Source organism: Pseudorca crassidens, chromosome 1 (genome assembly GCF_039906515.1).
Source record: "Pseudorca crassidens isolate mPseCra1 chromosome 1, mPseCra1.hap1, whole genome shotgun sequence".
NCBI classification, from domain to species: Eukaryota; Metazoa; Chordata; class Mammalia; order Artiodactyla; family Delphinidae; genus Pseudorca; species Pseudorca crassidens.
The window spans coordinates 131,335,955-131,348,688 of record NC_090296.1 but is presented as its reverse complement, the minus strand read 5'-3'; the positions used below and the strand labels follow the sequence as shown (position 1 = coordinate 131,348,688).

Below are 12,734 nucleotides of genomic sequence, written 5' to 3'. Positions count from 1 at the left end.
AATGATGGGCTTCTTTACCAAATGGAAAGACTAATAACCCTTTGAAGTATTATGTAATCCCATTGTAGTTCATTAGTATGAATAATAGTTTGTAGTGTTTCTGCATCCCCCATAGTGTTTATAATTCCTTAAATTATACTCTTTTTGTGAGATGTCCCCCAAGGTCTCCCCTGTCATCCCATGGACAAGGCAGTTGCTATTTAAGAGGACAGGAGTAATTTTCTAAGACGCCTGGTAAACAGCATGCACATGTGTTGGTTTTTTGCTTTTGTTCCCTTTATTCTCTTTCTCTGCCTTCTTTTCCTCTGCCACCACCTCCTTCTTTTTCTTGCCCCTTTAATCTCTGGGACAGTGCATTTTTAAGTACATAGTAGGTGCTCAATAAATACTTTTGAGTGATATATTGACAAGAAAATAAATAAGAGGCACATCTCAGAGATGCTGCAGGTTCTGTTCCAGACCACTGCAATAAAGTGACTGTTGCAATAAAGCAAGTCATACAAATTGTTTGGTTTCCCAGTGCATGGAAAAGTTATGTTTAGACTATATTGTAGTATATCAAGTGTGCAATAGCATTATGTCTAAAAAAACAATGTGCGTATCTTAATTTTAAAAATACTTTATTGCTAGAAAATGCTAATCATCATCTGAGCCTTTAGCCTAGTAGTAGCTTCAAGAAAAGGATCACTGATCACAGATCACCATAATAATATAATAATGGCAATGTTTGAAATATTGCAAGAACTACCAAAATGTGACACAGAGACATGAAGTGAGCAAATGCTGCTGGAAAAATGGCACTGATAGACTTCCTCAATTCAGGGTTGCCACAGACCTTCAATTTGTAAAAAATGCAGTATCTGCAAAACACAATAAAACGAGGTATGGCTGTACTTCTTTTTCAGTCATAATCTTCTATTCCTAAAATGATATTCTTGAAAAAATGGGTCCTTAAATAGTCTTAGAAATAACAGTCATTACAATTAGTCTTTATTACTCTTTATTATGTAGCCCGCTTTTCACTCAGTGCTACTACCTGGCAAGGTGAGGGAATATCTGTATATTTGTGGAGCAGTAGTATAACGACACAACCTCACTTCATCACTGCACAGCTTTTTTATACTAAGTTCTCACATCTCTGCCGAATCCAGGTCATGTAGTGATTTCCAGGATATGATTTCCATCAGTTTGCTCAGCACTGTTTCCCAGGACTAGATTACGAGTTGTTCTTTTACTGTTAAGTTGTCAGCTAGTTTTCTTACCGTCTTAACACCAGGAAGCTTCATCTTCCAAAAAGGAGCCCTCTACTTTTCTGAGAAGGGGAAGCAAAACATATCCTTACAAGTATTTAAAATTACTATTTTAACATTTATTTACCAAATACTCTATAGCTCTTACTATATGCCTGGGAACTATTGTAAGCACTTTACCAAAACTAATTCTTTTTGTGCTTGTAAGGCCTATTATGTAGATGGTGTTATCCTTAGTTCATAGATGCAGAAACCAAGGCAGGAGGCTAAGTAGCTCACCCAGGAGCTACTGGGGCCAGCACTTGATGCTGGCTGCAGAGTTGATGCTTTTAACCACTCTGGCCTTTACCGTTCAAGGTCTTTCTGCAGACAGGAATTATACATGGTCAGGAAATCTTCAAAAGATCACATTCTCCCCAAACATTAAAAGACTGCCACAAGACACTGCTTAAGAAGAAGAAAATTCGGTAGCAAACTGAGTAAAACTTTCTGATATTTAGGCATAGAAAGTGCATTTTTCCCTGGGAAAGGCTAATGCACCAATAGCTTCTGAGGGTGGTAGTATTTCTGTAGCTGCCTCCCTTGAACTTATTAAACAATTAAAAGTCTCTCCTTTCCTCCAGCTTCTAGTAACATTTTTAAAACTTTCCTTTAAGCCCTGACCAACAGCCTCGTCAAAGCTTTTCCCCCCTGCCTGGTCCCAATGACAAAGCCATCTATTTTAGATTTTTTTTTTAATGACAACCCCCTACTTCCACGTCCCAGAATCTCACTTGGTTATCTAATGCTGCAAATTTTAGTGGCTTAAAATAATAATAATTGATTATTTTACTTCTCTACTCCAAGCAGTGTCATCTGGAGCCACTTGACTGGGGCCTCTCCACTGTCAAAAGGGCTCACCCTGATGGCTGGCTAGTTGTGCGGGCACTTGGCTGGGAGCTCAGCCTGGATGTTGGGCAATGACCTCAGTTCCTTTTTGTAGACTGCTGAGACTTCTTCATGGCGTGGTGATAGCTGTGTGCCAAGAGTGAATGTCCCAAGAGCCAAGTGAAAGCTATGATCTGAGTTCCACCATAGTCATGAGCCCACCCAGTTTCAAGGAGAGGGAACCTAGATACTGTCTCTTAATGATGGGGTATCCAGTCACATTGTAAAAAAAAGAGCATGAGGCATAGGAGGTACTGTGGTCGTTTTTGGAGAGTATAATCTGCCACAAAACGAGACCATCAGAAGATCCCCTATTTGGAACCTATTGTCTCCATCTTTTCTATCTTAGCTAAGCAAATTCCAATAATACAGGTTTTCCACATTGTTAGATGATATGTTTTCATTTAAGTACACATGTATATTTATATATGTCAATTCTATGTCATCTGTTTTTTGCCTGAATACATCGTGGTTGTTCTTTTCATTAATATTATACTTGAAAAGAACCTGCCATCTATTAGGAAAATCAAATTCTTTAAAAAAAGAAGATTCAAATCTGATACATATTCTGGTTTGCATTTGCAGATCAAATACTATAAGCATTTATTGAAAAATGACAGTGATAATTTATTCTCTTCCTAAAGGTAGCCCATGAATGGTGATGAAAAATAATTCAAAACAGGTTAGAAAATGATTTGCTGTTGACATGGGTGTGTTTTGCAATGAGCTGTTTTATACATTAAGGACAAGCCTATTAAGTGTTCATTTGTTCAACTAGTATTTGTTGAGTATTGTGTTAGGCATTGGACTTTTGCATTGGCAGCCAGAAATCATCTTACCCTCATGGAACATGTGAGGAAGATGGACATTAATGGGTAATCACCAAGTAAATGTAAAATCATAGCCTTGTTAAGTACTGTAGAGAAAAGGAGCTCGGAGAGAATCTGATGGGGAACCTGACCTCATCTCCCTTTCAGCAGTGCCCTTTTAGTAGAGATCTGGACGATGAGGGGGACGTACCTCACCAAGAGACTCATGAGTGAGTGCTACAGCCTCACAGGGATCCTTATGCAGACATCCACGGATACACGTGCCCCTAGCTTACAGCCATTTTTAGGAAAGCAGTAGCTTCAGCTGTGATTCTGTTAAGAGACCATGTATTAAGTACCTCTTGGAAAGCACAGGGCTTACAGAGCAGAGGTCTAAGTTTTAAGGACTCTTTTTCGTTTATAAAGAATTACTTAATTTTGAATAATGGTGATCCCTGTAAATGAGTACTATTCAAGTAAGTACTAAGTATAGCAGTAGTACTCCATGTATGGCCTGGGGACCCCTGGAGTTAGCCAGACCCTTTCAGGATATCGAGGTCAAAGCAATTTTCATAATAATACTAAGACATTATTTGTCTTTTCCACATTCCTTCTTTTATGAGAGTAAGTGGACTTCCCCAGAGACTGGATGATGTGGTTTCATCACAACAGATTGGGTGTAGGAGCATATATGAGAGTTCAGCTATCATCTGTTAAGCCAGACCTTTAAAAGGTTTTCAGAAATGTGGAAGAATGCCATTCTTCTCATTTATTTTTGAGAATATTGTTACCTTCATAACAATGGTATTTATGCTAACTAACATATAATGGGTTTATCTTTGTTATTTTTAAATGAATTAAGTATTTCTGAAATTTCTGTTTTAACTTCTAATATGGTGAAGTGTAAAGAGTTTTTTTTTTTAATTATTTATTTATTATTTATTTATGGCTGCGTTGGGTCCTCACTGCTAAGCACGGGCCCCCTCCAGTTGTGGCGAGCGGGGACCACTCTCTGCTGCGGTGCGCGGGCCTCTCATTGCGGTGCCCCCCCTGTTGCGGAGCCTGGCTCCAGGCGCACGGGCCCAGCAGTCGCAGCCCACAGGCTCTAGATCGCAGGCTCAGTAGTTGTGGCTGGTAGCTCTAGAGCGCAGGCTCAGCAGTTGTAGCTCACAGGCTCTAGAGCCCTGGCTCAGCAGCCGTGGTGCACAGACTTAGCCACTCCGCGGCACGTGGGATCCTCCCGGACCAGGGATCGAATCCGTGTCCTTTGCATTGGCAGGCGGATTCCCATCCACTGTGCCACCAAGGAAGTCCCTGTAAAGAGGTTTTGAGGCCAAGAAGTTTGAGAATCGCTGAAGTATAGCATCCTGCTTGACTTTGAGCATGTTACTTAGAGATGCAAGCAGTCTGTAAAATGGGGATGATGATCAAAGTACTTCCCTCGTAAAAGGATTAAACGAGTTAGTATATGTCGGGAGCTTATAAGACTACATGGCACAGAGTACACATTCAACATGTGTTAGTTTGTATTATTATTACCATTTAACATGAAAGTAGAATTTATGTGAATCCAAACACTTCTGAGGCTCTGTGGCAAAGAATTTTTGCTTGTGTTTGTGGTCATCTGTATTGATTCGGTAAAACGAAGTATTCAAAAGTGAAAGAAATTGCATTTTGTAATTTTTCTTTTGAGTTGGGTTATAGCAGAGGTTTTTATTGGCAGATGGTCAGGGTGGCATGTCTGAAGAGGTGGGGATTCAGAATAGCTTGGGGTGCTTTTTCCGCCCCCCCCTCCCGCCCTCCCAGTCCACGCTCTCCCCACAGCCAAGTTCTACTGTGTCCAGAATCATGGTGAACAGCGGGGCAGATGTCATTTGGGAGAGCTCCCCGGGATTGTGTTCTGTGCCCTGGACAGTGAGCTGACAGGAGGAGCCATGTTAGAAAGCATCTCTTTTAGTTCTCTCACTTTTCAGGTTGAGAAACTGAGGCCCAGAAGAGTGATTTGCCTCACACTGGTTCACCCAGCATATTAGAGGCCTACCTGGGACAAGAACTGACATTTCAGTTTGTACTGGTAGGCATACCAGGCTTAGAGTCAGAAGATATGGTTTTAGCCTCTGTCTAAAAAGCTTTAATTGGTCGTCTGACATTGAGCAATTGACTAAAATCCCTGATCTTTAGTGTCCCTATTTGTAAAATGGAGGTGAAAATATCGACCATCCCAGGGATGTGAAAAGGATCAAATGAGACGCCGTATGAAGGTACCCAGGACATGTCCTCTTAGCTAGAGTCTCTCTGATCCTTTGCATGTAAAGTCCACAGAGAGACACTTCCCAGTGAAATAAACTATTCTTTCCAGAACCTTAAAGCCCGCCTTAAATGTTGTGCTTTTCAGCTTTGTAACATTTTCTTTTTTGTGTCTTTATAGGACAGCCCAGAAACTTGCAGGACCTGTGCCGAATTAAAATTCGACAATGTATAGGCCTTCAAAACCTAAAGCTACTTGATGAACTACCAATTGCCAAGGTCATGAAAGACTACTTAAAACACAAATTTGATGATATCTGATATACACAGAACTGTGAGCAAGATTAGGAGTTATATTCCAGATACTTAAAAGGCTTTTTGCCTTGCACAAAGTATATCCTATGCAATTTCTGATTTGCTGTGAAATCAGAAAGCAGGTATACACTTTTAGGTTTTGTTTGTTTGTTTGTTTGGTTTTCATTGTAGGGGAGGGATGTTTTTATATATATAAACACACACACACACACACACACACACACACACACACCCCCCCCACATGCTTGAAGGTCTTAATTTGGTTTCTTGGTCCAAGTTTACGAGGTTCAAGCTTTCTATACAATATTGCATTTAAAACAATTGTTTTTCCAAAATGACACAAGCAGGTTAGGAGTGGAGAATTTACCCTTTCCAAATTTATGGTTTCGTTGACGTGCACAATATTATAAACCAGCAGAGCACTTGTTACAGTTTGGAGGCACAGTTTTACCCGGGGCATCCTGGGTTCTACTGGAAAATGCTCTAAGAAAATTTTAAAGTAACGCTGTCACCTCAGTCATTTTTAATGAGTACAAATTGGCTGTTTCAAACTGTTCTTTTCCTAATTAATGTAGCTTTGGATGACATAAATCCATTACCTCTGCTTTCCTGTTGGTGTGCTCTTGTTTTAAACTTATTTTTTTAACAACTGTAGTACACTACCCAGAGACGTTGCGTCTCAACTTCTGTCTCTAGTTGAATTGTGCTTTTAAAAAAACTGATGGGAAAGAAAATAACTTTGTAAAGCCCGTGTATTCTGTTTTTAAAACAGTGCCTCCAGTGCAGTACTCTTTCTGGTGTATTTTATCCATTATTTCACTTGATGTTCCTCATTCCACAGCTGGCTTTGACATGCCTGTGAGAACAGGAACCACCACTAATTTTAATTGCAGAACCATAGTATATCAGTTGCAATTTCCATTTTAAGCTTTGTCTTTTACTTCACTTTAAGCCGAAAATTTCATGTCCTGGTGGTAGAGTATTCCCTAAAAATAGCCCCAAATATTGTTAAACCATTTGGCTTTAATGGTTAAATAATTTGGGGTGGTTTCATGGTGTTTTTTTCCTCCCAGTTGAAATAAAATTTCTAAAGGGTAAAATTTCTAATGGGTGCACATTTGTAAATCTGGTTAATTCCTAATATGCTAATTAAGCATTTCCTATCTATTTTAAAGTTATGCACAGTGACGCTCTTCAGAACAGTTATTTTCTGGGTTGATTGGCATATGTTTGCAGTGTAAACATAAATATGATAAAGTGTCAATAACAGTGGTTCTAGAGGCATTAGAGATCTATGGTGATGCCCTTGGAAATGAGTTCTGTGCTTGATTTGTCATCATATTAGTTTCAGAAGAAACTTTAAAAATATCCTAGTATTGTTCTTAGTGCTTTAGGAAATTTCAGAATAGTTACATACCAGTAATAAATTCGTTATCAGAAGTTTACAAGATGAAGGGCTTCTCTTGTCTGAATTTCACCTGAAAAGTATAACTAAGCAGAATTAGGAGTCTACTCTGGCTTTACCCTTTTCAGAGCCAGCAGTGTTATTTCCTCAAGCACAGAGTTTATTCTCTTGGATGCAGAGTAGCTGTGGCATCAGATGTCTGATCTGCTGGGCCTAGGCTGGGTACAGGTTTCTGAAGAACGGGCAGCTTCGGGAAGAGGTTGTTGTGGGGGATCACGGATGGGCTACATAGCCTCTTCTACAGGGAGCCACTAAGAGTGTGGCCAGTTTTGTAACCATCCCAAAACTGTAACTGGAACATGATGGATAGAAATGGGTGGTCTGTCTTTTTTTTTTTCGTAAAAATATCTCCAAAAAGTTATCTTCTGAGAGAGAGTCCTTTATGAAGCTAGGAGCTGAGCTGTGTTCTCATTCTGGAAACCAATAGCCAGGTCAGAGCTAGGACACATTTGCGGCATCAGGGACCTGGCATGGCCAGAAATGAATTGTGTTACTTCTCCCTGAAACCCTGGGCCCAGGGAGACGAGGAGATGGGAGGTCTTGTGGGGTCCTGCACTCTGAGCAGTGGTGTTAATGTTACATTTGCACAGGACTTATTTCCTCATGTGTCTATTAATTTATTCAGTTAGTTCAAAATGATTTTCTTTCCCCAGCCAGTCAAAGGTTTCCAAATTAAGTTAGCCACTGAGTTTGAGTCAGGGAATTCCAAGTAAAAAGGTCAGATGAAGGTAAATTCTTTGTTCTGTATTGCTGCTGTGACTTCAGAAAAAAATTATGAATGCTCTTCCTGGAATCAAAATTTCTATTTAATGAAGAAGTGTATAATTCCATTATTTATTGTTTGAGGTTTCATTTTTCTGGAAGTTTAAAAAGAATGTTTTTGTTGTTGTTGTTAATAGAATCCCAATCACATATCATATTTAACAGTAACTAAAATGTCTCCAAGTTGGTAACTGGTGGAATATAGGGATGAACGTGCTGGTCTGCACTTGAATTTGATTGGCAGAGAAGCTTTCTGTAGTAACGTAATGAGAACAAATATTTTAAGAAAATCAACTGATTGGTTTTTCCAGAATCTTGACTGAAATGTTCAGAATAGTATCAAATTTGTCACTGATCCTTCTATGTTTCTTTTGAAATTTATTATTTAAGCCTATTACTAAACCTTTATAGACATATATTTGGCAAGTACACCAAAGAAACCAGCTCATAAAAGATTATGATCATTAATGAACTGCAAACCTCATCTTTTAAAAACAGATTTTTTTGTGTGTAAATATTTGTGTTTATAAATGTACAGCAGAGTAAGTTTTTTAGATTATTTAATTCCCATATTTCTAAACTATTTACCACAGAATAATCCATGCTTGTTAGTTTGGAGGACTTGACTATTTTGTTTTTTTAATTCATTATCAGTCATGCTTGGAACAGCATTTCCGCTAGAGAATTCAGTGTTCTGGCAGTAGCAAGAGTACACATCTGGAGCGTGAGGGAGTCTAGCTTGATTTGTCAGATACACACCCTATGAGACGAAAATGTGTAGTTTAATTACCAGAGTGGACCATACAAAAACTGAGATTCTAACTTTCTTGCAGAATTGCTCATCAGCCCAGAATGTGATTGGGATGAGGCCCTTTGCCCACAAATTTAGCTTTCATGTAACTCCTAGTGTGTTATATCATAATGTATTTTGTTCTTCCTTTGTAATGTAAGTTTTGCTTTGGGTCAATTTGAATTAAAAAAAAAAACTTAAATCTGGTTTAAAACATATTGGAATTGTGTTTTATTTCTAGTCTACCTTAACTTTTTAATACTTCCAGCTATTTGGTCAAAAGAAACAGAACGCTGTCTTTCATTCCTCAGCATTTTAGATAATTGGGAATTGTGTAAGAATGTGATACAGAAAACAGCACCATTTTGGATCAGATAAGGAAGCCCCCCTCCCTTTTTTAAGGTATTCTGCAAATACCTACCAACAAAAGACTATCTATCCCATTCTTGAGTGTGTTGATCCAGCACTGAGCCTTTTGGGGCCGTATTCACCTCTGCCTCACCTTGACTGAGGACAGAGTTTGGACCACAGCATCTCTAAGCACAGAACAGTATATTCAGTTAAACAATGAATTTGAGGTAGTTTATTAGCTTACAAGAGATAGAAGGAAGATAACTTTGCTTTCATATTTCCTCTGTATATAAGCACAGCTTGATTTAGGAGAGACCTCAGACTAATGTGAATGATGCTGTGCTAAGAAGAAGGGAGGACAGACGACTTAGCACCCCATGCAGAAACACAGTGTTTTGCTACCATAACCTTGTTAGAGACTTGTCCAGGGTTTGGCACAAATGAAAGCCAAGAATGGGACATCTGAAACTGTTCCTAATGATCAGCAGGGGAGTTCAGATGTGAAAAAGAGCTGTGTTGCTTGGAAATCTTGAGGTCATTCCTTTTCCAATATGATGTAAGTAGTGTATTGTTTTTTCAGCTGAAAGACAACTTAACAAAAATGGCCTTCTAGCTATTGATAAAACAGATTATCTACTTGATAAAAAAATATTTCCACATCCCATGTAGTTGGGTTTCAAAGGTAAAAGAAAGTGGATTTTTGTATCATCTTTGTATTTATGTAACAATGTAGCTTTGTGTTCTCTTAACACGTCTGACAAACTTTGATGTTAGCATTTATATTAGCTTAAATACCAGTAAAGATTTTAAATATCCACTGCCAGATACTGTTATTTAGGTTGATGTAGACTCCTAAGATACCAAGGCAAATTTGTCTTTATTTTATCATTGGTTACTCGGTCATTACCTATAAGGTCTCTTAAGTCTTAGATGAAAAGCAAAGGGTCAGCCAGCATATGGCTCTACTGGAGCCCATGACTCTTCTCGTATGCTGCTGATAAATAGTGTTCAAAATCTTGTACTATATTTCTCTAAGATCATTGTACATTTTATAGATACTTCTTTATCTTCCAGAAAAACTCTTGATTCCTGAGTGACAGTTAACATGCTCAATCCCGTATGAAAAAAGACTGAGGTGCTTTGCACAAGGTCCTATGAGAGATCATCATTGTGTGAATAAAACCTGGTAATAGCTCTGTTGCTGCAGAGCGTGGTCTCTTGTCCTGCAGGGGTGGAGTGTCTTCCACCAAGTGTTGCTCTTTCCATTTCTCACTCACCTGTGCCCAGAGTGCCTTGTGCTGGGTTTCAGTTGTGCTAAAATGCTTTATCAATTCTGAAGACCCATAAACCATTAGAAGTAAAGGATCAGATTAAAGCAAAATATTTCTCTTCTGTTGCAGATATGACCTTTAAGAAAAAATCATGTAATTGTTTGTAGTTATTGTAAATATATTTTAAATTAAATCTTGGTTTGTTCCGGCATCTTAAAAATCACACTCAGAACCTTTTTTTAATGTTTTCTTGTAATTAGGAAATTGTTTTAAATGAATGCAAATGTAATTTATGTTACATTAGGTAGTAATTAAGTGACTCACTTTTCTGTGAAATAGTATTTTATGAATCAGAAATGAGATGGCTTAATTTGGATGAGGGGATTCAGTTGAAGCTGAGAAACTTGGTTATGTGCTGAGTAGACTGACCCTTTGTGACTGACACAGAGGTAATCCAGCTGCAGATATTTCCTATTTTATCTGGCAAACAGAGTCTTATTTTTCTTGCTGCTCAGTCTTGAGATGATGTTGCTTTTCTTCCTCTGATAGTTTTGGGTCAGGTCGCTGCTCAGTTTTCTTTTTCTTTACTGAAAAAGAAGAACACTTGTAGGGGTAGACTTACTGTACATGACCATTTTAGATTTCTCTAGAGGTTTTCTAGATTTTCCCTCTCTTACTTCTGTCCACTTAACCCTTTTGTGAAGTACCCACACGTGCACAAATCATGGCCTCGCCAAGTTGCTTTTTTGACTTGAGTTCCCTGATTGCTTTCTTTCCCTGCCTTACCTGGATGGAAATACAGCTTAATATCATTAGGAAATATAGCATAATATCATTTAAGAAGCCTAATAAGTCTGGGCTACATCCATTTCCCATCTTGGGTAGCACCAGAGAGGAACAAATTGCATTTCCTCCTGGTTTATTACGTGTTCTTAAGAAATCATTTTCTGTGAGTCCATTGCCCAGTGGGCTCCTTGAGGATGGACCCTGGGTCTTATTTGCCTGAATCTCAAACAGTATTTGCTGAAAGAATCAGTTTTCCAGAGCCATAGGTACATGTGGCAGTTGGTCCTCAGCCAGTAACTTTATTCCTTCAAGCTTCCAAGGAACCCAGGGCCATGTGGATGACAGCATCAGCATTTCCCAGCTCCAAATCTCAGGTAAGTATTGTCCTCCTAATTCCTGCCAGTGTTGTCTTTTGCTGTTCCTTCCTCCCTTCTGCCCCCACCTCTCTGCCCTCCCCTCCATCATGGTCACTGAGCAGTGGACCCATATGATCAATGGTGTGTGGACACTGGGATGGCAGACTTCCAAAGAGATGCCACAGGGCTCTGGTCATGGGGAATTCTGCCTACTTGGAGTCTCCCTCCCTGCGCTCCCACAGTGTGTTGAGCCTCTGAAGGATCACACTTCTCCTGAGGACCCTCCATGCGTGTCTAGCTCAGAGCTTCCCAGCAGTGACCCCAGCTCACTGATGTGTCTCTATGGGTTACGCTGTGCTCTCCTCACATCTCAGGGCAGCTAGGTGGGGACTGAAGTAGAGCCCCTGGTTCATCACCCCCGGCTGTGCTCTTCCCCACTTTCCCACGGGCAGCACGAACGACATCACTGTTTACGTAGCAGGGGAGCACTGCATAGCTGGCTCCTGCGTTTAACTGTTGCTCCTCTCCATGGTGCCTGCCACACAGTGCCTTTCACATAGTGGGTGCTCAGTTGTTATTCTTCAAATGAATTAATCTAGTCCAAGCCCTTTCTTTTACAGGCAGGGAAGCCCTTTTTTATGGGTCGAGAATTGAGGTGACTCAGTAACTGTGGCCCTGCCTGTAGTGGCTGGCAGTGAAGGGCACAGCAGCCAGCACTCCTCAACCTCTGGTTCTTCAGCGATCCCAGCTTTGGGTGGCTTGGCCCTCACTTGCATCTGGTGTTTTCTGTGGAACAGAAACTGACCCCTTGTTAACAGAGCAATGATGGAATGAGTTACATTTTGGCAAGAGTTGGCAAGGTTCAGGACTCTATACGTATAGTTCCTGGATTAAAGCCCACACATCCATAAAACTGCCTCTAATTTCCTACAGAATGCTTCCTGAGGGTTCCATCTTGGTCTCCATTGTGCCTTTTTGAAAAATCATGACTGGGGCTTCCCTGGTGGCGCAGTGGTTGAGAGTCCGCCTGCCGATGCAGGGGACACGCGTTCGTGCCCTGGTCTGGGAGGATCCCACATGCCGTGGAGCGGCTGGGCCCGTGAGCCATGGCCGCTGAGCCTGCATGTCCAGAGCCTGTGCTCTGCAACGGGAGAGGCCACAACAGTGAGAGGCCTGCGTACCGCAAAAAAAAAAAAAAAAAAAAAAAAAAAAATCATGACTGAAAGGGCTTAGGTTCTGGGGGCGACCTTAGGAACGGCATCGCCAGCCTCCTGAGCGTGGGGATAGGAATTCTCATTGTGCTGTGCTTTTGTTTTGCTCTGTGTTTACAAGGCGAGTTGAATAACTGCATATATGAGGCTGCTCAACGATGCCAGTGGCGTTTATACTCAGCATTTTTTCCCTT

The 12,734-nt window shown here is 40.3% G+C and overlaps 1 protein-coding gene across 1 annotated transcript in view; it reads left to right on the top strand.

Moving 5' to 3' along the window:
- ASB7 (ankyrin repeat and SOCS box containing 7) overlaps positions 1-8,781 on the top strand; it is a 49,132-nt gene extending 40,351 nt beyond the window's left edge. The window contains exon 6 of the mRNA XM_067755874.1: positions 5,415-8,781. Within this exon, the coding sequence (XP_067611975.1) occupies positions 5,415-5,554 (140 nt within the window). The 3' untranslated portion in view covers positions 5,555-8,781. The remainder of the gene's footprint in view (positions 1-5,414) is intronic.
- Positions 8,782-12,734: the final 3,953 nt, after the last annotated feature.